At 51.4% G+C, this 24,963-nt stretch overlaps 1 protein-coding gene across 2 annotated transcripts in view; it reads right to left on the bottom strand.

Moving 5' to 3' along the window:
• Window positions 1–21,256, bottom strand: part of LOC147083130 (glypican-6-like) — a 90,553-nt gene extending 69,297 nt beyond the window's left edge. Inside the window, exons 1-2 of one of the 2 annotated variants that reach the window (XM_085980248.1) lie at window positions 21,068–21,256; window positions 6,044–6,174 (exon numbers count right to left, since the gene is read on the bottom strand). In XM_085980248.1, the coding sequence (XP_085836374.1) occupies window positions 6,044–6,174; window positions 21,068–21,194 (258 nt within the window). In that variant the 5' untranslated portion in view covers window positions 21,195–21,256. The remainder of the gene's footprint in view (window positions 1–6,043; window positions 6,175–21,067) is intronic. The other variant, XM_085980247.1, reaches the window with a different exon arrangement.
• Window positions 21,257–24,963: the final 3,707 nt, after the last annotated feature.

Genomic DNA, 24,963 nt, shown 5'->3' with positions numbered 1-24,963 from the left:
GCCGGTGCGGACACGATGGGTTGAAGGGTCTTTTTCTGTGCTGTATAACTCTGACTCTATGGCCTAGAAATTCAGTAGCGCCCCATTTGGGGCGCCAGCCTCGCCAGGGCGCTAAAAGTAGCGCCCCGGAAGTAGTCGCGGCCACCCGACGGAAATTCACTTTGCGTGCCCCAGAGGGAAGTGCGGCGCTGCTGGAGGCGCCCGCATCCCTCTTGGGGCGCTGCAGCTGAAGATCGCTGTGCAACGTGCCGCAGCGCCACACGCTGCGGCACAGCGCGCGGTGGTACTGCAGGCCTTTCTCCCCTTCTTAAAGGGGAGGGGCCTTGTGCAGCGCGATCGAGGATCGCGAGTGCCGGCAAAAGAGCCCGGCACCGAGGAGAAGTGCCGGGCTCTTGGAACGCCGTCGGCACTCCGCGGGGTGGGGGTGGGGGGCTCAGGAGGCCGGTGACGGCAGCGCGGAGAGGTGCTGGCAGGTGGCCAGCGAAAAAAATGGCCGCCCTGCACCTCAGTGCCTCTACCGCCACAGGTAGGCCCCCCTGAACCGGTCGCAAATAGCGTCCAGCGTTAAAGCAGGGAGCGCAACTAAATTTCGTGATCGGGGCGGTAGCGGGGCGCTGCGCACACCGATGACGTCATCAATAGCGGCGCAGTGCTAACGGCTACCGCCGCCATTAGCGCCCCGCTAAATTTAGCGGGAGGCGTGGCCAGTGGCTTCCGACCCACTTAGCGCTAACGGGTGGCGCAGCCCACTGAATTTCTAGGCTTATGACTTTCCTCCAGTCTGAAAAACAACTGATCACCGCTACTCTGCTTTCTGTCCCTTAGCCAGTTTTGTATCCATTATGCCACTCTCCCTTTAATCCCATGGGCTTCAATTTTGCGAACAAGTCTATTATGTGGTACTTTGTCAAACTCCTTTTGAAAGTCCATGTACACATCAACCGCATTACACTTATGAACCCTCTCCGTTACTTCATCAAAGAACTCGATCAAGCTAGTCAAACACTATTTGCCTTTAACAAATCCATGCTGACTTTCATTTATTAGCCCAAACTTGTCCAAATGCCAATTAATTTTGTCCTGGATTATTGTTTCTAAAAGTTCCCCCACCACCGACGTTACGTTGACTGGCCTGTAGTTGCCGCGTTTATCCTTCTCCCCTTTATTAAACATTTGCAATCCGCCAGTCCTCTTATCTAAGGAGGATTGGGAGATTGTGGCCAGAGTCTCTGCAATTTCCACCCTTACTTCCCTCAGTAACCGAGGGTGCATCCCCTCCAGACCAGGTGACTGTTCTACTTTGGCCCAGGTACCAACATTTAACAATGAACGGTGCAGGTATAATTCATTTTTTTTTAAACTTCAAGGCCTAGAAATTCATTGTAGCCACTTTTGGGGCGGTAAAGTCGGGCGGCTGCTAAAGTTTGCGCCCGGCGCAAAATCGAGGCCACTTCTCCGATATTCATTAGCTTCGCCCTAAGAGTTTGCTCGAGCGCTAAAACTGGCGCTGCACGCCTCTCTTTAGGCGCTAAGCCGGAGGTGCTGAGCGAGAGCGCCGAGGCCGGGCGCAGTGCAGGTGCGGCCATCTCGTGATTGACAGCAGACACCCTGGCGCCGGCCAGCTCTTAAGGGGGAAGGGTCGACTTGGTCTGCTGCCACGCCCTGGATAGTGGAGCCCTCCAGCTAGGCCTGAACACTGCTGCTGGACCCAAATAGCGCCTGAAGCCATGCAGAAGGCCCGTGAACGAGCGCAGCGCTTCTCAGAGCTTGAGCTGAGTGTGCTGGTTGGTGGTGTGGAGAAGAGGCGCCATATTTTGTACCCGGACAATGGCAGGAAGGCGCCGGTCCGCGTCTACCGGAGAGCCTGGAGGCATGTCGCCAGCAAGGTGTCAGCCAACAGCGAGTTCCCCAGGACCAGTGTCCAATGCCGCAAAAAGTTTAATGACCTCACTCGGATTGTCAGGGTGAGTACCCTTTCCAGTGTCCTCCTCATCCTTGCATGTGCACCTCACATTATGGGCAAAGGGACCTGAAAGCCCTAATGGCCAGCCCTCATCCAGCAGCTATGGGACAGGCATGAACATCAATTGCACATTCTGCACTTAACACACTGGCCAAGCTATTCCACCATGGGAGGCAGTGCACACAAGATCAGGGCGACACACTGGCCAGGCTATTCCACCATGGGAGGCAGTGCACACAAGATCAGGGCGACACACTGGCCAGGCTATTCCACCATGGGAGGCAGTGCACACAAGATCAGGGCGACACACTGGCCAGGCTATTCCACCATGGGAGGCAGTGCACACAAGATCAGGGCTACACACTGTACTTTGAGGCCGTCCTTTCTCTTGCAGGCCAAGCTGGCCAATAATAAGAAGAGCCGGACTGCGACAGGGGGAGGCCGACCCCAGATCCAGCCGCTCACCGAGCTGCAACATCGCGTGGAGCGCATCATGGGTGGCCGGGTGATTGGCCCCGTTGCATATGGAGATGCCGACCCTGTTCTGGGCACCAATGGTAAGGACATCACCTTTTGGACCTCTCTCGTCCCACTTGCGCATCAGATCTACATCCTTTGCCACTGTCCGACCAATGCGCTGAATGCCACCACTCATGCATCCCTCGCTGACGCCCTCTCCTCACTCTAAAGCTACTCTCGTGCCTTCCTGCTTTCAGATGGTGAGGAGGAGGTCCCTGAACTTGCCAGTGACAGCCCCTCAGAAGAGGAGGAGGAGGAGGAGCAAGAGGAAGGCGGCCCATCAGGGGAACCCTCAGCCGCGGCAACCCATGCGAATGTAGGGGACACGTCTTCCCTGGAGGGGAGCGTGGCGGAAGTGTCGGAGGGGAGGGGAGCTCATGGGACCTGCGGCCTGCAGAAACGCGGGAGGGGGGTGGAAGCTCAGCGGCCTTCTCCCCAGAGGGGGGAAGGGTCGGAGGGGAGTCCAATTGCTGGGCCCAGCGGCGTCCAGCAACGCAGGAAGGGTCGGCCAGCTCGGCGGCCTTCTCCCCAGAGGGAGAGTCCGGCCTCCAGTCCGGAGATGGTCTTCGCCGAGGAGATGGAACGCCTCGAGGACTTGTCCGCGGACTCGGAGCGCCGGCACACGGAGCTCATGGGGGTAGTGGCACGGTTGCCTGAGGCCATCGAGTCCCTCTCTCGGAGTGTGACCGACGTCGGGGCCTCACAGGCCATCAGTTTGGCGGAATTCGGGGCAGAGCAGGCAGCGAGTCGGGCGGCATTCGGGGCAGCTCAGGCAGAGAGTGGGCAGCTGATCAGTGGTGCCGTGCAGTCACTGGGTGCTCTGATGAGGTCACTGAACAGGTCAACACGGGCACTCACTGCTGCCACACTCGCTGTGTCAGCCAGGCATCGCCAGGGCACCCGGCGCGCTGCAGCAGCACAGCGGTCTGTCCCTCGGCAGATTGGTGCGCATGCTGCAGTGCTGGCCCGGGCAAGTGCCAGTGTCTCAGGCAACCAGCGAGCGCCTGCCATCCGCCAGCTTGCCCCCATTCCTCCAGCCGCCACTGCCACTCCCCCAGTGGAGCTGCCAGGAGCTGCTGCAGCGACTGATGCTGGCCAGCCACAGCTGCAGCATTCAACAGCCGCCCGCTCGACGGCCAAACCTCGACTAGGCCGACCCCCAAGGGCATCTGCCGTCATGACATGTGCCCCTCTGGAGCCTGCCCCCAGCCTTGCAGCAGCCAATGGCCTTACTTTGAGGAGGAGCAGCAGGGCGGGCAGGGGCCACACAAAGATGGCCAAGGCATCGCCCTAGCGGGCCAAAAAGTCGAATGTGTGGCCAGTTGTGTTTGTTTTTTGAGGCCGAGAATTGGATGTTTGTTTTTTGAGGCCGAGAACTGGATGTTTGTTTTTTGAAGGCCGAGAATTGGATGTTTGTTTTTTGAAGGCCGAGGATGTGATGTTTGTTTTTTACGAAGGCCGAGGATGACGGCCATTTTAGTTGCACTGTTTTGTTAATCCTCTCCAGGTTGTGGGAGCGAGTAATGTGTTTGAGTGTTTTTTGGGGGTTTCGTCTGTTTTTGGTTTTCATGTGGGAAGGGCCCTGAGTTTGTACAATAAAGCATTTTATTTATTAACATTGTCCATGTTTGATCTTTGAAGTGTTTGTTGCCTTAACCGGCTGAGGGCTTGCGGAGCGGCTGCAATCATGTTCTTTCATTGGCACAAGCCATTCCCTGACAGGGGGCCTAGAAGTGACGTTCAATAAGCCGCCGACGGGCGGCCCTTGGACCTTCTGCCTCCCTCCTGGGCTGGTACTCCTCGTCCTCCTCATGCTCCTCCTCCTGAGGTGGTGGTCCAACGTGAGGTGGCAGTGCCTGAGTCCTGCGGATAGCCAGGTTGTGCAGCATGCAGCAAACGACGACGAATTGGGAGACTCGCTCCTGCGAATACTGGAGGGCTCCCCCGGAGCGATCGAGACAGCGGAACCGTTGCTTGAGGACGGTGATTGTTTGTTCTATGATGTTCCTAGTCGCTTGATGGCTCTCGTTGTATGCCTCTTCAGCAGGGGTCGTGGGCGCGCGGAGCGGGGTCATGAGCCAGGTACACAAAGGATAGCCTTTGTCTCCGATAAGCCATCCTCTTGGGTGAGGCTGTGCCTGGAACATGTCAGCCACAGTTGTCTGTCGCAGGATAAAGGCATCGCGGCTGCTGCCTGGAAAGTGGGCATTGACAGCTAGGATGCGCTGCCTGTGGTCACACACCAGCTGTACGTTGAGGGAATGGTAGCCCTTCCGGTTGCGGTAATCCTCGGCATGCTCCAGAGGTGCCCGCAAAGCCACATGCGTGCAGTCAATGGCGCCCTGCACCATGGGGAAGCCCGCTATTCTTGCAAATCCCACTGCACGCTGCTGCTGCTTGTCCAGGGTCATGGGGAAGGAGATGAATTGATGTCTCCTTCTGAAAAGGGCTTCGGTCACCTGGCGGATGCAGCAATGCACGGCGAACTGGGAGATGTTAGCGATGTCCCCAGCAGCGGATTGGAAGGAGCCGGTGGCATAGAAGTTGAGAGCCACCGTCACCTTCACTGCCACCGACAGAGACGTCCTGCGCATCAGCTGTGGCTGCAGATCTCTGTGAAGCAGCTGGCAGATGTCTGCAACCACCTCCCTTCTGAATCGCAGCCTCCTAACACACATCGTGGCAGACATGGTCAGATAGGAGGACTGCTGGCGGTATACCCTGGGTGGGTAAGGCCTCAGTTGGCGATGCCTGTTGCCCCCTCTGCGTCTAGCCAGGGCTGCCACTCTCTCACGGCGTCTGTAAGCCCTTCTGGCATAAGGCTGAAAGTCAGCGTTGGCACCCAATGCAGCCCCCATTATATGCAGGCAAACACTGAGCTCTCAATGAAGGCAAAGATAATTGCTAAGCTCTGGCCTGAGCCAAAAATACCTGTCCTAGTGTTGGTCCAAACCAGTAAACTCTCCTCCTTGGTCTCTCTCCAAAAAACCGTTGCACAAGAGTGAATGCTGCAAAATGGCTGGCCTTTATAGTGCAGGGTAAGTGCCCTTTAATTAGCGCTCCCCGCGGCCCGCCTCGGCTGTGTACCGTTCCACTTCACAGTCGTTAGGGCCGCCCGGCGCACAATGGGCCGGCGCGAGTGAAGTTCCGGTTCGGGGCGCACAATGGGTGTTGCACGACGAAATGACGTCATGATCTGCGCGCGCAGCAGGGCGCGCGCTAAGACTTTGCGCCGGCGCTAAATGTGTACTGAAGTTGGGGCGAGGCGCAGATCGCGCTGCGCCCGGGCGCTAAGCGCCTAGCGCTCGAGATCTACTCCTCCTAAGGCGCTAACGGTTGGCGCGCCCAACTGAATTTCTAGGCCCAAATGTTCAAATAGTTTTAACAAAAAAATAAAGAGAAAGATTGCCCAGGGAAAGGCTGGTGTTATTGCTGAGCTGAGCTTGTTGGGAGTTACATGGGTAACAGAGCAGGGTGAAATGCACAACATTCAGAAAATTCCCCGGTTTAATGAGAAAGCAGAAAGAGTTAATTCTCTCAGACACCAAATCATGAACGTACCTTTTCAGAGACCTGCATGCTGTTCTCCTGCATGTTCATGATTGCATCAGAAATCTTGACATCAATGGGGTCCATGACTGATTCAATGTTGAATGGACCCTCCAACCTCTCTGCAACCATCAACATCGCATCTGTAAAAAGAAATGGGAAGTACAGGAAATCTCCACACACCTCAACAACAACAGGACATTCTGACAGGGGCGGGTGAACAGCCAGATGTCGTGGTCCATATCAGTATCAATGATAGAGGTGGAAAGAGGGATGAGGTCATGCAAGCAGATTTTAGGGAGCTAGGAACGAAATTAATAAGCAGGACCTCAAAGGAGGTAACCTCCAGATTGCTCCCAGTGCCACGAGCTAGTGAGTAGAGAAATAGGAGGATAGAGCTGATAAATGTGTGGCTGGAGAGATGATGCAGGAGGGAGGGCTTCAGATTCCTGGGACATTGGGACCAGTTCTGGGGGAGGTGGGACCTCTACAGGCCGGACGGGTTGCACTTCAGCAGAACTGGGACCAACATCCTTGCCGGCTGGGCTGTTGCTAGTGCTGTTGGGGAGGGTTTAAACTAATTTGGCAGGGGGTTGGGCACCAGGATGTCGCATTAGAAAGGAGAAACAAGGTGCACAAAGGATTGGCAGAGACAGATAGCACGAGAGTAAGAAATAGTAAGGTATTAGGTGGGGTCAGACTAAGAGAGAATACAAGAAGGTCTAAGATAGGTTTACATTGCAAATAAGGTTGATGAGCTGCAGGCACAAATAGCCACAGGGGAATATGATGTTGTGGCAATAACGGAGACCTGGGTCAAAAAAGGGCAGGATTGGGTATTAAATATTCCAGGATATAAGGTATTCAGGAAAAATAGAGAAAGAAAGAAAGGAGGTGGGGTGGCAGTCTTGATTAAGGAGAATATTACAGTGCTGGAGAGAGAGGATATCCTGGAGGGGTCAAGGACAGAATCTATTTGGTTAGACTTTAGAAACAATTGAGGTGCCATTACACTACTAGGTGTATTCTATAGACCACCAACTCGTGGGAAGGATATAGAACAGCAAATTTACAGGGAAATTACAGAGAGGTGCAAGAAATATAGAGTAGTGATAATGGGGGACTTCAATTATCCTAATGTAGACTGGGATAGTAAGAGTGTAAAGGGCAGAGAGGGGGAAGAATTTCTGGTGTATTCAGGAGAACTTTCTTGATAGTGCATTTCAGGCCCAACAAGAAAGGAGGCATTGCTGGATCAGGTTCTGGGGAATGAGGTGGGTCAAGTGGAGCAAATGTCAGTAGGGGAACATTTAGGGAACAGTGATCATAGTATCATAAGGTTTAGATTAGCTATGGAAAGGACAGGGAGCAATCTAGAGTAAAAACACTTAATTGGAAGAGGATGAATTTCAGTGGGTTGAGAACGGACCCGGCCCGGGTAAATTGGAATCAAAGATTAGGAGGCAAAACTGTAATCGAACAATGGGCTGCCTTTAAAGAGGAGATGGTTCAGGTACAATCGAGGTACATCCCACAAGGGGGAAAGGTAGGGCCACCAAAGTCAGAGCTCCCTGAATGACGAAAGAGATAGAGAGTAAGATGAAGCAGAAAAAGGGGGCGTATCTCAAATGTCAGGTTGAGATTATAAGTGAGAACTAGGCTGAATATTGTAAGTTCAGAGGGGAAGTGAAAAAGGAAATAAGAGGGGCAAACAAAGAGTATGAGAATAGACTGGCGGCTAACATAAAAGGGAATCCAAAACATAGAACATAGAAAAAAAGGAGCAGGAGTAGGCCATTCGGCCTTCGAGCCTGCTCCGCCATTCATTATGATCATGGCTATCCTCTACCTCAATACCATATTCCTGCTCTATCCCCATAACTCTTGATGCCTTTTGTGTCTAGAAATCTAGCTATCTCCTTCTTAAATATATTCAGTGACTTGGCCTCCACAGCCTTCAGTGGTAGAGAATTCCACAGGTTCACCACCCTCTGAGTGAAGAAATTTCTCCTCATCTTAGTCCTAAATGTCCTACCCCGTATCCTGAGACTGTGACCTCTCGTTCTAGACCCCCCCAGCCAGGGGAAACATCCTCCCTGCAGCCAGTCTGCCTAGCCCTGTCAGAATTTTATACGTTTCAATGAGATCCCCTCTCATTCTTCTAAACTCTAGTGAATACAGGCCTAGTCGACCCAATCTCTCCTCATACGACAGTCCTGCCATCCCAGGAATAAGTCTGGTGAACCTTTGCTGCACTCACTCTATGGCAAGTATATCCTTTCTTAGGTAAGGAAATCAAAACTGCACACAGTACTCCAGGTGTGGTCTCACCAAGGCCCTGTATAACTGTAGTAAGACATCCTTGCTCCTGTACTCAAATCCTCTTGCAATGAAGGCCAACATACCATTTGCCTTCCTAACTGCTTTCTGCACCTGCATGTTTGCTTTCAGTGACTGGTATACAAGGACACCCAGGTCCCTCTGTACATCAACATTTCCCAATCTATCACCATTTAAATAATACTCTGCCTTTCTGTTTTTCCTACCAAAGTGGATAACTTCACATTTATCCATGTTATACTGCATCTGCCATGTATTTGCCCACTCACTCAACTTGTCTAAATCACCTTGAAGCCTTTTTGCATCCTCCTCACAACTCACAATCCCACCTAGTTTCGTGTCGTCAGCAAACTTGGAAATATTACATTTGGTTTCCTCATCCAAATCAATTATATACATTGTGAATAGCTGGGGCCCAAGCACTGATCCCTGTGGTACCCCACTAGTCACCGCCTGCCACCCCAAAAAAGACCCATTTATTCCTACTCTGTTTCCTGTCTGTTAACCAATTTTCAATCCATGCCAGTATATTACCCCCAATCCCATGTGCTTTAATTTTGCACACTAACCTCTTATGTGGGACTTTATCAAAGGCCTCCTGAAAATCCAAATACACCACATCCACTGGTTCTCTCTTATCTATTCTACCAGTTACATCCTCAAAAAACTCCAGTAGGTTTGTCAAACACGATTTCCCTTTCATAAATCCATGTTGACTTTGTCTAATCCCGTTGATATTTTCTAAGTGTCCTGTTATCACACCCTTTATAATAGACTCTAGCATTTTCCCAACTACTGATGTTAAGCTAACCGGTCTGTAGTTCTGTTTTCTCTCTCCCTCCTTTTTTAAATAGTGGGGTTACATTTACCACCCTCCAATTTTGGAAGGTGACAACCAATGCATCCACTATTTCCATGGCTACCTCTTTTAGTACTCTGGGATGCAGATTATCAGGCCCTGGGGATTTATTGGCTTTCAGTCCCATTAATTTCTCCAGCACTATTTTTTTTACTAATACTAGTTTCCTTTAATTCCTCCTTCTCACTAGACCCTTGGTTCCCTCGCATTTCTGGGAAGTTATTTGTGTCCTCTTCCGTGAAGGCAGAACCAAAGTCCTCTTCCGTGAAGACAGAACTAAAGTATGTGTTTAATTGCTCTGCCATTTCCTTGTTCCCCATTATAAATTCTCCCGTTTCTGACTGTAAGGGACCTACATTTGTCTTCACTAATCTTTTTCTTTTTACATACTTGTAGAAGCTTTTACAATCCGCTTTTATGTGGATTGTAACAGTCTTCTACAGGCATATAAATAGTAAATGGGTAGCAAGAGGAGGGGTGGGGCTGATTAGGGACCAAAAAGGAGACCTGCTATTGGAGGCAGAGGGCATGGCTGAATTACTAAATGAGTGCTTTACCAAGAACGAAGATGCTGCCAAAATCATAGTGAAAGGAGCTAGTTGAGATACTGGAAGGGCTAAAAATAGATAAATATGAGGTACTAGAAAGGCTGGTTGTACTTAAAGTAGACAAGTCACCAGGACCAGATGGGATGCATCCTACGATGCGGAGGGAAGTAAAGCTGGAAATTGCAGAGGTACTGGTCATAATCTTCCAATCCTCCTTAGATAAGGGGGTGGTGCCAGAGGACTGGAGAATTGCATACGTTACACCTCCTGTTCAAAAAAAGTGTAAGGATAAACCCAGCAACTACAGGCCAGTCAGTTAAACCTCAGTTATGGGGAAGCTTTTAGAAACTCTGGGCGCGATCTTGCCAGCCCTGGGGAGGCGGGACTGCCGGGAAAATGGCAGAATCTGGGGGCGGGTGCCCATCCCGCCCCCAACCTGCCTCCATGCCATCTTGCCAGGAGGCGGGTAGCAGTCTCCTTGGAGGCGGGAAGGGGATTAGTGCCACTTATCTGCCTGTTAACAGGTAGTTAACAGGCAGCTAAGAGGATTATCCCCATTTTACCCACACATGTGCGGGCTTTCCGAAGGCTGCGAACCCGCCAGGGTCACCAAGGTGCGGGGGTCGGAGGGGTGCAAAAGAGTGCTCTGAAGGTAAGTGATGGGTGTAAGTGTGGAGAGGTGAGTATGTGAGGTAAGTGAAAAGTGTTAGTAAAAGTTTACTTACCTTTGTTTCTTCCTGCAGGCTTCAAGAGTTGGGGATGTGGAGAGTCTCGCATCTCCGCGGCAGAGATGACAGATGGCTGCTGCATTCTCCAATGCAACAACTATCTAATTTCTGCTAAAGAAAGAGGTTTGATGAGTCTTGAATTCAAGAACTCATCAAACTACAGAGAATGTCAGTGATTGACAGCTTCACAGAGCTGTCAAACGATGACAATTCATCTGTCAAAATTTTTTGACAGATGAAACGTCATACGCTGACATTCTCTGTAACCGGCTTTCCCTTAATTGGCCTGCTAAACCCGCTGGGCAGGCTTAACAAGGTCCATCAAGGGAAAAGAGCGTGGGTTGGCCAGAAGTCAATGGAGGCGGGACTGAAACCCGACAAGTGGGAGTCCCACCTCCAAAAGCTCCCCATTGGCAAAATCCAGCCCGATAATCCAAAATTAAGTCACTTGGACAAGTGTACATTAATTAAGGAAAGCCAGCACAGATTTGTTAAAGTCAAATCATGTTTAACTAGCTTGATTGAGTTTTTTGATGAGGTAACAGAGAGGGTTGATGAGGGCAATGCGGTTGATGTGGTGTGCATGGACTTCCAAAAGGCGTTTGATAAAGTGCCACGTAATAAGCCTGCCAGCAAAGTTGAAGCCCATGGAATAAAAGGGACAGTGGCAGCATGGATACAAAATTGGCTAACTGACAGGAAACAGAGAGTAGTGGTGAACGGTTGTTTTTTGGACTGGAGGAAGGTATACAGTGGCGTTCCCCTGGGGTCGTTACTAGGACCACTGCTTTTCTTGATATATATTACTGATTTGGACTTGGGTGTACAGGGCACAATTTCAAAATTTGCAGATGACACAAAACTTGGAAGTATAGTGAACAGTGAGGAGGATAGTGATAGACTTCAAGAGGACATAGGCTGGTGGAATGGGCAGACACGTGGCAGATGAAATTTAACGCAGAAAATTTCATAGCGATACATTTTGGTAGGAAGAACAAGGCGAGGCAATATAAATTAAAGGGTACAATTCTAAAGGGGGTGCAGGAACAGAGAGACCTGAGGGTATATGTGCACAAATTGTTGAAGGTGGCAGGGCAGGTTGAGAAAGCGGTTAAAAAAGCTTACAGGATCCTGGGCTTCATAAATAGAGACATAGAGTACAAAAGCAAGGAAGTTATAATGAACCTTTATAAAGTACTGGTTCGACCTCAACAGGAGTATTGTGTCCAATTCTGGGCATCGCACTTCAGGAAGGATGTGAAGGCCTTGGAGAGAGTACAGAAAAGATTTACAAGAATGGTTCCAGGGATGAGAGACTTCAGTTATGTGGATAGACTGGAGAAGCTGGGGTTGTTCTCCTTAGAGCAGAGAAGGTTGAGAAGAGATTTGATAAAAGCTGTTCAAAATCATGAGGGGTCTAGACAGAGTAGATAGAGAGAAACTGTTCCCATTGGCGGAAGGGTCAAGAACCAGAGGACACAGATTTAAGGTGATTGGCAAAAGAACCAAAGGCGACATGAGGCAAAACTTTTTTACCCAGCGAGTGGTTAGGATCTGGAATGTACTGCCTGAAAGGGTGGCGGAGGCAGATTCAATCATGGCTTTCAAAAGGGAATTGGATAAATACCTGAAGGAAAAAAATTTGCAGGGCTACGGGGGAAAGGGCGGGGGAGGGGAACTAGCTGAAGTGTTCTTGCAGAGAGCCGGCACGGGCTCAACAGGCCGAATGGCCCCCTTCTGTGCTGTAACCATTCTATGATTCTTTAACTTTCTTCACTCTAAAATCTTCAATTCTTTCCTCAAAGATGAACTCAATTCACTTTTTCCACACTGCTCATCAATAGCTTGAAATGAAGTCATAACTGAAATTCCGACTGAGACAACATGACAGCAGGAAATTTTAAAAAGGCAGAATAGCACTGCAGCCACAAAGGCCAGTCAAACACTTCAGGGGTAATGGGTATCAACCGGGAAAAACTTTAGCAGCAGCCTGAGGCGGCAGCAATCGACGTACCAACCACCACATGGAAGCACCATTCCTAGAAACCCCGAACAAACAGGTTATACGGGTGGGTAAAGGAAACAGTACAGGAAACTTTGGTTTATCCGGAGGTTGTATGTCCGGATACCTCGATCTACCGGCAGAAATCAGGAGCCGTTGTGTTAGGTTTTTTTTCTTCTCGTGGCTTTTTTTTCTTCTCGTGGCTTTTTTTTCCAACAGTCAGGCTCTGGAAAGTCTCTCTGAAGCTGTTGCTAAGCTACAGAGATGCTTCCAAGGTACGGGCCGACTGTTTAGAAGCTGTTGCTAAGCAACAGTGTTTGTTGTCAGATACGGAGATGAAAACCTCCGTATGCTTCAACATTAACGCTGGTATGTCCGGCAGTTTTGATAGATTGGCAACAGCTCGGTCCTGTCGGTGCCGGATATAACAAAGTTTCCTGTATCATCAATGGAAATTACGTTTTTGTCATGACATCATTGTGCACTCATTAACATAGCCCCTCCCCCCACAAACCACCAGAAGCTACTGTAGCCAAGCATCCAGTCCCAAAATTAGGCACAGTGGCAAATGGGTATCTGTCCAGCACTGACCTTCCCCTGATACACCAATTTTGCTCCCAAAAATCATGTGTAACTAATTGGAAAATCTACTTCTGATGCTGTGTGATTAAACATGATTTGGTACAAAACAATGGAGCAGATTTTCTCCGACAGCATCGCCACTGCACACAGGTTCTACAGCAAATGTTTTTCCTATAATCAGTTTACTTTTAAACAATTAATTGTAACTATACATTCCAAACTCCCCTTGTGTTACGTGTTCAACATACTGCTCGTATAGTGAACCACAGTATCAGCCTCGCACTGTGCACTTGGATAAGACATTAAACTGAGGCCATGTCTGCCAAATTTAGGTGCACATAAAAGATCCCATTCATGGCAGTATTCGAAAAGCAGAAGGGGAGTTCTCCCAGTGTCCTGGAAAACATTTATCCTTCAACCAACACCAGAAAAACAGATTCACTGTTTGTGGAACCTTGCTGTGCGCAAATTGCCTGCTATGTTTGTGACGAGTTGTTTTGTTTTCACTTGAACAGCAGGTGGGGCCTCAGCTTAGTGCCTCATCTAAGTGACTACACCTCAGTACTGCCCCACCGACAGTGTGGCGCTCCCTCAATACTGCCCCTCCAACAGTGCAGCACTCCCTCAATACTGCCCCTCCGACAGTGCAGCACTCCCTCAGTACTGTCCCTCCGACAGTGCCACACTCACTCAGTACTGCCCCTCCGACAGTGCCACACTCCCTCAGTACTGCCCCTCCGACAGTGCGGCGCTCCCTCAGTACTGCCCCTCCAGCAGTGCCACACTCCCTCAGTACTGCCCCTCCGACAGTGCAGCGCTCCCTCAGTACTGGCCCTCCGACAGTGCAGCGCTCCCTCAGTACTGCCCCTCCGACAGCGCAATGCTCCCTCAGTGTCAAATTGGCTGCTATGTTTGTGACGGGTTGTTTAATTTTCACTTGAACAGCAGATGGGGCCTCAGCTTAGTGCCTCATCTAAGTTACTACACCTCAGTACTGCTCCTCCGACAGTGCGGCGTTCCCTCAGTACTGCCCCTCCGACAGTGCAGCGCGCCCTTGGAACTGCCCCTCCGACAGTGCAGCACTCTCTCAGTACTGACCTGCCGACAGTGCAGCACTCCCTCAGTACTGACCCGCCGACAGTGCAGCACTCTCTCAGTACTGACCTGCCGACAGTGCAGCACTCCCTCAGTACTGACCCGCCGACAGTGCAGCACTCCCTCAGTACTGCCCCTCCGACAGTGCAGCACTCTCTCAGTACTGACCTGCCGACAGTGCAGCACTCCCTCAGTACTGACCCGCCGACAGTGCAGCACTCCCTCAGTACTGACCCGCCGACAGTGCAGCACTCCCTCAGTACTGCCCCTCCGACAGTGCAGCGCGCGCTTGGAACTGCCCCTCCGACAGTGCAGCACTCTCTCAGTACTGACCTGCCGACAGTGCAGCACTCCCTCAGTACTGACCCGCCGACAGTGCAGCACTCCCTCAGTACTGCCCCCCCTGATAGTGCAGCGCGCCCTTGGAACTGCCCCTCCAGAACCTTCTGATTCCCTTGAGGTTGCCTTTTTACACTTCTTTACCTTGGTATCCAACACAAAATTATGAATAAAGGATGTGAACATAAGGCGGATGTTTAACGTTTCTTGAACTTCTTTCAAGATCTACTTTATTCCCACACACTACAAGAGTGAACCAGATTGTAGCCTTTCACATCACATCAGTAAAGAAACATAAAACCAATTCTTCTGGTTGTTTGGCGTCTTTGTAAACTTAAAGGCAGCCAGGCCATGCGGAAGAGCATGGGAATGCTGGGCTGATGTGCACTCTGTTCCTTCAAGTGCCACAGCACGATGTGCATCACAGCTTAGGAATGTCAGTGATTGCTGGCAGCTGATATACAAAATACATTCAGCTCCCAGCAGAGCCATCAGGACTGTGACTGAAAGATATGGGGAAGCAATAATTTACCAACAGCTTTATACTGATTCTCACTGCCAGCAAGAGACTGATGGGCCCCTATGTTTGAGGGTTTTGCTGGCTGGAGCATTAGGGGAAAGAGAAGGACACCTAGATATTAAAAACAAACAGGCTCAGAGTCTTCAATGAGGGAAAACAGTCTGTGTTGTGTAAAAGGTTGGCACAAGTCCCAACATTAACCTGACCCGACAGAAGCCTCCTCCTGCTGCTATGACTGACAGCAATAAGAGAGAGAAATGTTCCAATGCATGTGAGCATTTATTGTGGTTTCACAGCTGCCCTCAGCACACAACTGGTGCTCCAGATCAGAGAGCCCCACTCTCCATACACCCCCAGCCCCCCTAATCTCCATACACCCCCCGCCCCCTCCCCCCCACTCTCCATACACCCCCAGCCCCCCCTAATCTCCATACACCCCCCGCCCCCTCCCCCCCACTCTCCATACACCCCCCGCCCCACTAACCTCCATACACCCCCAGCCCCACTAACCTCCATACACCCCCCGCCCCCTCCCCCCCCCACTCTCCATACACCCCCAGCCCCCCTAATCTCCATACATCCCCAGCCCCACTAACCTCCATACACCCCCCGCCCCCCTCCCCCCCACTCTCCATACACCCCCAGCCCCCCTAATCTCCATACACCCCCAGCCCCACTCTCCCCCACTCTCCATACACCCCCAGCCCCCCTAACCTCCATACACCCCCCGCCCCCTCCCCCCCACTCTCCATACACCCCCAGCCCCACTAACCTCCATACACCACCCGCCCCCTCCCCCCCACTCTCCATACACCCCCAGCCCCACTAACCTCCATACACCCCCCGCCCCCTCCCCCCACTCTCCATACACCCCCAGCCCCACTAACCTCCATACACCCCCCGCCCCCTCCCCCCCACTCTCCATACACCCCCAGCCCCACTATTTCACAATTCACAATTCAAATCGCTTTATTGGCATGATAAGTTACATCTTATGTTGCCAAAGCATCAAAATACATTTATGGTTTACCACATAAACGCAGTTCTATTCATACAGTGTATAAACAGGTATATCCCTGAGTGTATAAATATACATTCGCATTGTTTATATATATTCTTTTCTTAGTTTACTGGTTGGCTCTCTGTTCATGGCAAGCTGTAACATAGCGTGCCGCCAGTGTTATACAGCTTCTCTCCTCTCCCAGTAGGAATGGGAGTTTTTGGTTGTCATTCAGATTTCTGAAATCAGGGCATATTTGTGAGAATTTTTGGTAGAAATTCTCCCTGATGCCCTGATATTTTCCACAAGCTGTGAGGAAGTGCATCTCTGTCTCCACCACTCCCTGACTGCAGTGAGAGCATATCCTGTCCTCTCTTGGCAGCCTGGTCTGCCTGTGTCTGCCTTTTTCGATCGCTAGGCTATGTTCGCTAAGTCTGTACCTTGTCAAGGTTCTTCTCAGTTTGTTATCCTTTACCATGGTCAGGTAATCAGCTATGTTGTATTGTCTGTTTAGGGCCAAGTAGCAATTGAGTTTGCTTTGGGTTTTTGTTGTTTCTGCCCAATATGTCAGATATTTTTCCTTTTGCTTAGCGACGATTGTGTTGGGTCGAATTCTTTGTGTTACCCTGTCACTGTCCTGGGGCTGGTTATTGTTAGTATTGTTAGTAGTTACTTCACTGAGTCCCAGGACTAGTTGACTGAGGGTATTCTTCTTTATGGTCAGCTCTTGGCATTTCAGGGCGTCGTAGTGATAGCATTGGGGATTGCTCATTTGTAGGTGATTCCAAAATTTGGTGGCTCTTTTTTGGATAGTGATTATTAATGGATATTGGCCTAGTTCCGCCCTGCATGCATTGTTTACTGTTTTCCTTTGAGTCCGGAGGATACTTTTACAGAATTCTGCATGTAGGATCTCAATTGGGTGTTTGTCCCATTTTGCAAATTCTTGTTGAGTTAGCGGTCCCCATACCTCACTGCCATAGAGTGCAATTGGTTCAATTACTGATTTGAAAATTTTGAGCCAAATGCTAATTGGGATTTCTATTTGGATTGATTTTTTGATGGCATAGAAAGCCCTTCTTGCTTTCTCTTTCAGTTCATTCACAGCCAGTTTGAAGTTTCCCGTAGAACTGATTTTTAAGCCCAAGTATGTGTAGTTAGTGGTTTGTTCAATTTTGGTTGTTCCTACTGTGAAATTTATTTTGGGTCCCTGATGTTTGGATCTTTGCTGGAACACAAGGACTTTGGTTTTTTGGGGATTTATTGTCAGGGCCCAAGTCTGGCAGTACGACTCCAGCAGGTCCAGGTTTTGCTGTAGCCCCTCTTTAGTAGGTGACAGCAGAACCAGGTCGTCTGCATAGAGGAGGAATTTAACCTTGGATTCATATAGGGTGAGGCCGGGTGCTGTAGATTGTTCAAGTAGTTTTGCCAATCCATTTATGTAAATATTAAAGAGTGTCTCCATACACCCCCCGCCCCCTCCCCCCCACTCTCCATACACCCCCAGCCCCCCTAATCTCCATACACCCCCCGCCCCCTCCCCCCCACTCTCCATACACCCCCAGCCCCACTAATCTCCATACACCCCCCGCCCCCTCCCCCCCACTCTCCATACACCCCCCGCCCCCTCTCCCCCACTCTCCATACACCCCCAGCCCCACTAATCTCCATACACCCCCCGCCCCCTCCCCCCCACTCTCCATACACCCCCAGCCCCACTAACCTCCATACACCCCCCGCCCCCTCCCCCCCACTCTCCATACACCCCCAGCCCCCCTAATCTCCATACACCCCCCGCCCCCTCCCCCCCACTCTCCATACACCCCCAGCCCCACTAACCTCCATACACCCCCCGCCCCCTCCCCCCCACTCTCCATACACCCCCAGCCCCACTAATCTCCATACACCCCCAGCCCCACTCTCCCCCACTCTCCATACACCCCCCAGCCCCACTCCCCCCCACTCTCCATACAATTCACAATTCAAATCGCTTTATTGGCATGATAAGTTACATCTTATGTTGCCAAAGCATCAAAATACATTTATGGTTTAGCACATAAACGCAGTTCTATTCATACATTGTATAAACAGGTATATCCCTGAGTGTATAAATATACATTCGCATTGTTTATATATATTCTTTTCTTAGTTTACTGGTTGTCCCTCTGTTCATGGCAAGCTGTAACATAGTGTGCCGCCAGTGTTATACAGCTTCTCTCCTCTCCCAGTAGGAATGGGAGTTTTTGGTTGTCATTCAGATTTCTGAAATCAGGGCATATTTGTGAGAATTTTTGGTAGAAATTCTCCCTGATGCCCTGATATTTTCCACAAGCTGTGAGGAAGTGCATCTCTGTCTCCACCACTCCCTGACTGCAGTGAGAGCATATCCTGTCCTCTCTTGGCAGCCTGGTCTGCCTGTGTCTGCCTTTTTCGATCGCTAGGCTATGTTCGCTAAGTCTGTACCTTGTCAAGGTTCTTCTCAGTTTGTTATCCTTTACCATGGTCAGGTAATCAGCTATGTTGTATTGTCTGTTTAGGGCCAAGTAGCAATTGAGTTTGCTTTGGGTTTTTGTTGTTTCTGCCCAATATGTCAGATATTTTTCCTTTTGCTTAGCGACGATTGTGTTGGGTCGAATTCTTTGTGTTACCCTGTCACTGTCCTGGGGCTGGTTATTGTCCCACTCCCCCCCACTCTCCATACACCCGCAGCCCCACTCTCCATACACCCCCAGCCCCCCTCCCCCCCACTCTCCATACACCCCCAGCCCCCCTCCCCCCCACTCTCCATACACCCCCAGCCCCCCTCCCCCACACTCCTTCCTCCCTCCCCTCACACCCTCCCCCGCCCCTCACACGCCCCCCCCTCCCCCACACGCCCCCTCCCTCCCTCCCCCTCCCCTCACACCCTCCCCCTCCCCTCACACGCACCCTCCCTCCCTCCCCCTCCCCTCACACGCCCCCCTCCCCTCACACGCCCCCTCCCTCCCTCCCCCTCCCCTCACACCCTCCCCCGCCTCTCACACGCCACCCCTCCCCCTCCCCTCACTCTCCCCCCTCCCTCCCCTCACATGCTCCTCCTCCCTTTACACGCTCCCCCTCCCTCCCTCCCATTCCCCTCACTCGTTCCCCCTCCCCTCACACTCTCCCCCTCCCCTCACACGCTTCCCCTCCCCTCACACTCTCCCCCTCCCCTCACACGCTTCCCCTCCCCTCACACGCTCCCCCTCCCCTCACACTCTTCCCTCCCCTCACATGCTCCCCCCCCTCACATGCTCCCACTCCCCCTCCCTCCCCTCACATGCTCCCCCTCCCTCCCTCCCCTCACACGCTCCCCCTCCCTCCCCTCCCCTCACACTCCCCCTCCCCTCACACGCTCCCCCTCCCCTCACACTCTTCCCTCCCCTCACATGCTCCCCCTCCCTCCCCTCCCCTCACATGCTCCCACTCCCCCTCCCTCCCCTCCCCTCACACGCTCCCCCTCCCTCCCTCCCCTCACACGCTCCCCCTCCCTCCCTCCCCTTCCCCCTCCCCTCACACGCTCCCCCTCCCCCTCCCTCCCCTGCTCCCCCCCCCTCACACGCTCCCCCTCCCTCCCCTCCCTCCCCTCACACGCTCTCCCTCCCCTCACATGCTCCCCCTCCCTCACCCCTCCCTCCCCTCACACGCTCCCCCTCCCTCCCCTCACACGCTCCCCCTCCCTCCCCTCACACGCTCTCCCTCCCCTCACACGCTCCCCCTCCCTCACCCCCTCCCTCCCCTCACGCTCCCCCTCCCTCCCCTCACATGCTCCCCCTCCCTCCCCTCCCCTCACACGCTCCCCCTCCCTCCCCTCCCCTCACACGCTCCCCCTCCCTCCCCTCACACGCTCCCCCTCCTTCCCCTCCCCTCACACGCTCCCCCTCCCTCCCCTGCTCCCCCTCCCCTCACACGCTCCCCCTCCCTCCCCTCCCCTCACATGCTCCCACTCCCCCTTCCTCCCCTCCCCTCACACGCTCCCCCTCCCTCCCTCCCCTCACACGCTCCCCCTCCCTCTCCTCCCCTCACACTCCCCCTCCCCTCACATGCTCCCCCTCCCTCCCTCCCCTCACACGCTCCCCCTCCCCCCCTCCCCTCACACACTCCCCCTCCCCCTCCCTCCCCTGCTCCCCCTCCCCTCACACGCTCCCCCTCCCTCCCCTCCCTCCCCTCACACGCTCTCCCTCCCCTCACACGCTCCCCCTCCCTCACCCCTCCCTCCCCTCACACGCTCCCCCTCCCTCCCCTCACACGCTCCCCCTCCCTCCCCTCACACGCTCTCCCTCCCCTCACACGCTCCCCCTCCCTCACCCCCTCCCTCCCCTCACACGCTCCCCCTCCCTCCCCTCACACGCTCCCCCTCCCTCCCCTCCCCTCACACGCTCCCCCTCCCTCCCCTCCCCTCACACGCTCCCCCTCCCTCCCCTCACACGCTCCCCCCTCCCTCCCCTCCCCTCACACGCTCCCCCTCCCTCCCCTGCTCCCCCTCCCCTCACAAGCTCCCCCTCCCTCCCCTCCCCTCACACGCTCCCCCCTCCCTCCCCTCACACGCTCCCCCTCCCTCCCCTCCCCTCACACGCTCCCCCTCCCTCCCCTCCCCTCACACGCTCCCCCTCCCTCCCCTCCCCTCACACGCTCCCCCCTCCCTCCCCTCCCCTCACACGCTCCCCCTCCCTCCCCTCCCCTCACACGCTCCCCCTCCCTCCCCTCCCCTCACACGCTTCCCCTCCCTCCCCTCCCACGCTCCCCCTCCCTCCCCTCCCCTCACACGCTCCCCCTCCCTCCCCTCCCCTCACACGCTCCCCCTCCCTCCCCTCCCACACTTCCCCTCCCTCCCCTCCCCTCACACGCTCCCCTCCCCTCACACACTCCCCCTCCCTCCCCTCCCCGGCTCCCCCTCCCCTCACCTCTCTCTTCCCCCTCCACCTCTTTCCCAACACCCACCGTTTGGATTCAAACACCACAGCTATGATTCTTGGTTGACAGTGAAACTTTAAAAAAAACTCACCAATGAAATTGTTCCACTCTGTGTCCAGATCAGCCTGATTGGCCAAGCAACCCTTCATGATATTGAGGCAGTAGTTGTTACATGGTTTAACAGCAAGTAACCCGTGACAGTGTGAACAATACGTCATCTTCAGCAGTGCGTCGGCACACTCTGTTGTTGGATTGACCTATTTTTTAAAAAAATGTACACGTTACAACATGCAATGGAGAACCTACATACTTGTCATTCTAACACTAACTACCCAGTCCCCACTTCAAGTTAATGCCAGTTTACAGCTTCGGTGTTCAGCTTTGCTCTAAATACTTCAGAACACACGACTGTGAATACCTACAGCTACCGACATGATTGACATATGGTGACAGCTTGAAGTTTCTATCGCCCTTGGAATATAAAGACTGATGCTTGATAAATACAGATGGAAACCGGTGAAGGCAATGAGTCGTCGCTCATAACCATTAACAATGGAGACGGCACAACTTAAAAGCACAAACATCGTTACAATTGGGTTTTCTTATTATCTATCAGATATACATATTGACAATGTATTACAGCCACAAAAAAAGGGCTAGCCACACTCCAAGAACTGATCCAATCTCGTGTGGTCATTTGCAGTAACTGCTTATATGCACGATTCAGAAACTGAAAATCTCGCAGCATGGGCAGAACATTGTTTGACCGAAGAAACGAATAGCAAGGTAAATGGGCCGCTGGGCGGATTGCAACTTCTGTACCCCAGGGGTCAGTGCTGCGGCCAGTTTACTCCACGGTATATATAGATGCTTTGGAATTCAGCACAGGGAATATATCAAAACTTGCTAATAAAATGGGCAGATAAGTGGCTGATGCAATTTAATGGAGAAGTGTGAGGTAGTACAATTTGGGAGGAAAGTCAATGAAAAAATCCCCTCTCCTCACTGAAGCAACTTTCACCTTTCCAGAGACTGGTGTCCCTCAACTATGTGCTTGGTCCCTCTGAGCCAGTGATGCAAGGACTCCCAGTATAGGGAGTCCCCACCCCCGTCACATCATTAGCATTGTAAGGGCTGGGTGGTGTTCTGCCCTTTTAAGGTTGTCTGGGAACTCCCAGAGTCAGCTGAACTCAAGGGTGCTATATTTTGGCTGCCTGCAAGTGTCCCACACAATGAGCTTCAGCAGTCTCATCCTAATGGGTGCAACAGCTGTCCCGACGGCTAGGGGCGGGTCATAGAATCATAGAAATTTACGGCACAGAAGGAGGCCATTTTACTCATCGTGTCTGCGCCGGTCGAAAAAGAGCTATCCAGCCTAATCTCACTTTCCAGCTCTTGGTCCATAGCCTTGCAGGTTACGGCACTTCAAGCGCATATCCAAGTACTTTTTAAATGTGTTGAGGGTTTCTGCCTCTACCACCCTTTCAGGCAGTAAGTTCCAGACCCCCACCACCCTCTGGGTGAAAAAAGTTCTCCTCAAATCCCCTCTAAGCCTTCTACCAATTACTTTAAATCTATGCCTCCTGGTTATTGACCACTCTGCTAAGGGAAATGTGCTTCCTGTCCACTCTATCTAGGTCCCTCGTAATTTTATACACCTCAATTAGGTCTCCCCTCAGCCTCCTCTGTTCCAAAGAAAACAACTCCAGCCTATCCAATCTTTCCTCATAGCTAAAATTCTCCAGTGCTGGCAACGTTCTTGTAAATCTCCTCTGTACCCTCTCTAGTGCAATCACATCTTTCCTGTAATGTGGTGACCAGAACTGCACGCAGTACTCTAGCTGTGGCCTAACTAGTGTTTTAAACAGTTCTAGCATAACCTCCCTGCTCTTGTATTCTGTGCCTCAGCTAATAAAGGAAAGTATCCCATAGCCTTCTTAACCACCTTATCTACCTGTCCTGCTACCTTCAGGGATCTGTGGACATGCACTCCAAGGTCACTTTGTTCTTCTACACTTCAGTATCTTACCATTTTTTGTGTATTCCCTTGCCTTGTTAGCCCTCCCCAAATACATTACCTCATGCTTCTCTGGATTGAATTCCATTTGCCACTTTTCTGCCCACCTAACCAGTCCATTGATATCTTCCTTCAGTCTATCTTCCTCACTATCAACCACCCAGTCAATTTTTGTAAAATCTACAAACTTCTTAATCATGTACCTTACATTGAAGTCTAAATCACTGATGTATACCACAAGAAGCAAAGGACCTAGTACTGAGCCCTGTGGAACTCCACTGGAAACAGCCTTCCAGTCACAAAAACACCCATCGACCATTAACCTTTGCTTCCTGCCACGGAGATAATTTTGGATCCAACTTGCCACTTTCCCTTGGATCCCAAGAACTTGAGTATTGTGTGCAGTTTTGGTCGCCTTATCTGAGGAAGGTTGTCCTTGCCATGGAGGGAGTGCAGGGAAGATTCACCAGACTGATACCTGGGATGGCAGGAATGACGTATGAGGAGAGATTGGGTTGATTGGGCTTATACTCGCTGGAGTTTAGAAGAATGAGAGGGGATCTCATTGAAACTTATAAAATTCGAACAAGACTAGACAGACTAGATGCAGGAAGGATGTTCCCGATGGCGGGGGAGTCCAGAACCAGGGGTCACAGTCTAAGGATAAGGGGTAAGCCATTTAGGACAGAGATGAGGAGGAATTTCTTCACCCAGAGAGTGGTGAGCCTGTGGAATTCTCTACCACAGAAGGCAATAGAGCCCAATTCATTAAATATATTCAAGAAGGAGTTGGATATATTTCTTAAGGCTAAAGGGATCAAGGGATATGGGGAGAAAGCAGGGACAGGGTACTGAATTTGGATGATCAGCCATGATCGCATTGAATGGCGGAGGAGGCTCGAGGGGCCAAATGGCCTACTCCTGCTCCTATCTTCTATGTTTCTATGTCCAAATACACCACATCCACTGGTTCTCCCTTAACTATTCTACCAGTTACATCCTCAAAAAATTCCAGTAAATTAGTCAAGCACGATTTACCTTTTATAAATCCATGTTGACTTTGTCCGATCCTGTCACTGTTTTCCAAGTGCTCTGCTATTACATCTTTTATAATGGACTCCAGCATTTTCCCCACTATCGATGTCAGGCTTACCGGTCTACAATTCCCCGTTTTCTCTCTACCACCTTTTTTGAATATTGGGGTAACATTAGCTACCCTCCAATCCATGGGAACTGTTCCAGAGTCTATAGAATTTTGGAAGATGACCAGCAATGCATCTACTATTTCTAGGGCCACTACCTTAAGTACCCTAGGATGTAGATTATCAGGCCCTGGAGATTTATCGGCCTTCAATCCCGTCAATTTCCTTAACACCATTTCCCTACAAATACTGATTTCATTCTGTTCCTCCCTCTCATTAGACCCTATGTTCCCCGACATCTCTGGGAGGTTATTTGTGTCCTCCTTTGTGAAGACAGAACCAAAGTATGTATTTAATTCGTCTGTCATTTCTTTGTTCCCCATTATAAATTCCCCTGATTCTGACTGCAAGGGACCTACGCTTGACTTCACCAATCGTTTTCTTTTCACATATCTATAGAAGCTTTCACAGTCAGTTTTTATGTTCCGTGCAAGCTTACTCTCATAATCTATTTTCCCCCTCTTAATTAATTCCTTTGTCCGCCTTTGCTGAATCCTAAACTGCTTACTGCTTTTTCTGGCCAAATTATATGTCCTCTCCTTGGATCTTATGCTATCCCTAATTTCCCTTCTTAGCCATGGTTGAGTAACCTTTTTTGTTTTATTTTTATGCCAAACAGGGATGAACAAATTCTGTAGTTCATCCATGCGATCTTTAAATGTTTGCCATTGCCTATCCACCGTCAACCCTTTAAGTAACGTTCCCCAATCCATCCTAGCCAACTCATGCCTCATACCATCGTAGTTTCCTTTATTCGAATTCAGGACC

This window comes from Somniosus microcephalus, unplaced genomic scaffold (genome assembly GCF_052327205.1).
Source record: "Somniosus microcephalus isolate GS21.2 unplaced genomic scaffold, FLI_Smic_1.0 scaffold78, whole genome shotgun sequence".
NCBI lineage: Eukaryota > Metazoa > Chordata > Chondrichthyes > Squaliformes > Somniosidae > Somniosus > Somniosus microcephalus.
The sequence above is the reverse complement of the archived record's forward strand: the minus strand, read 5'-3'. Positions and strand labels throughout refer to the sequence as shown.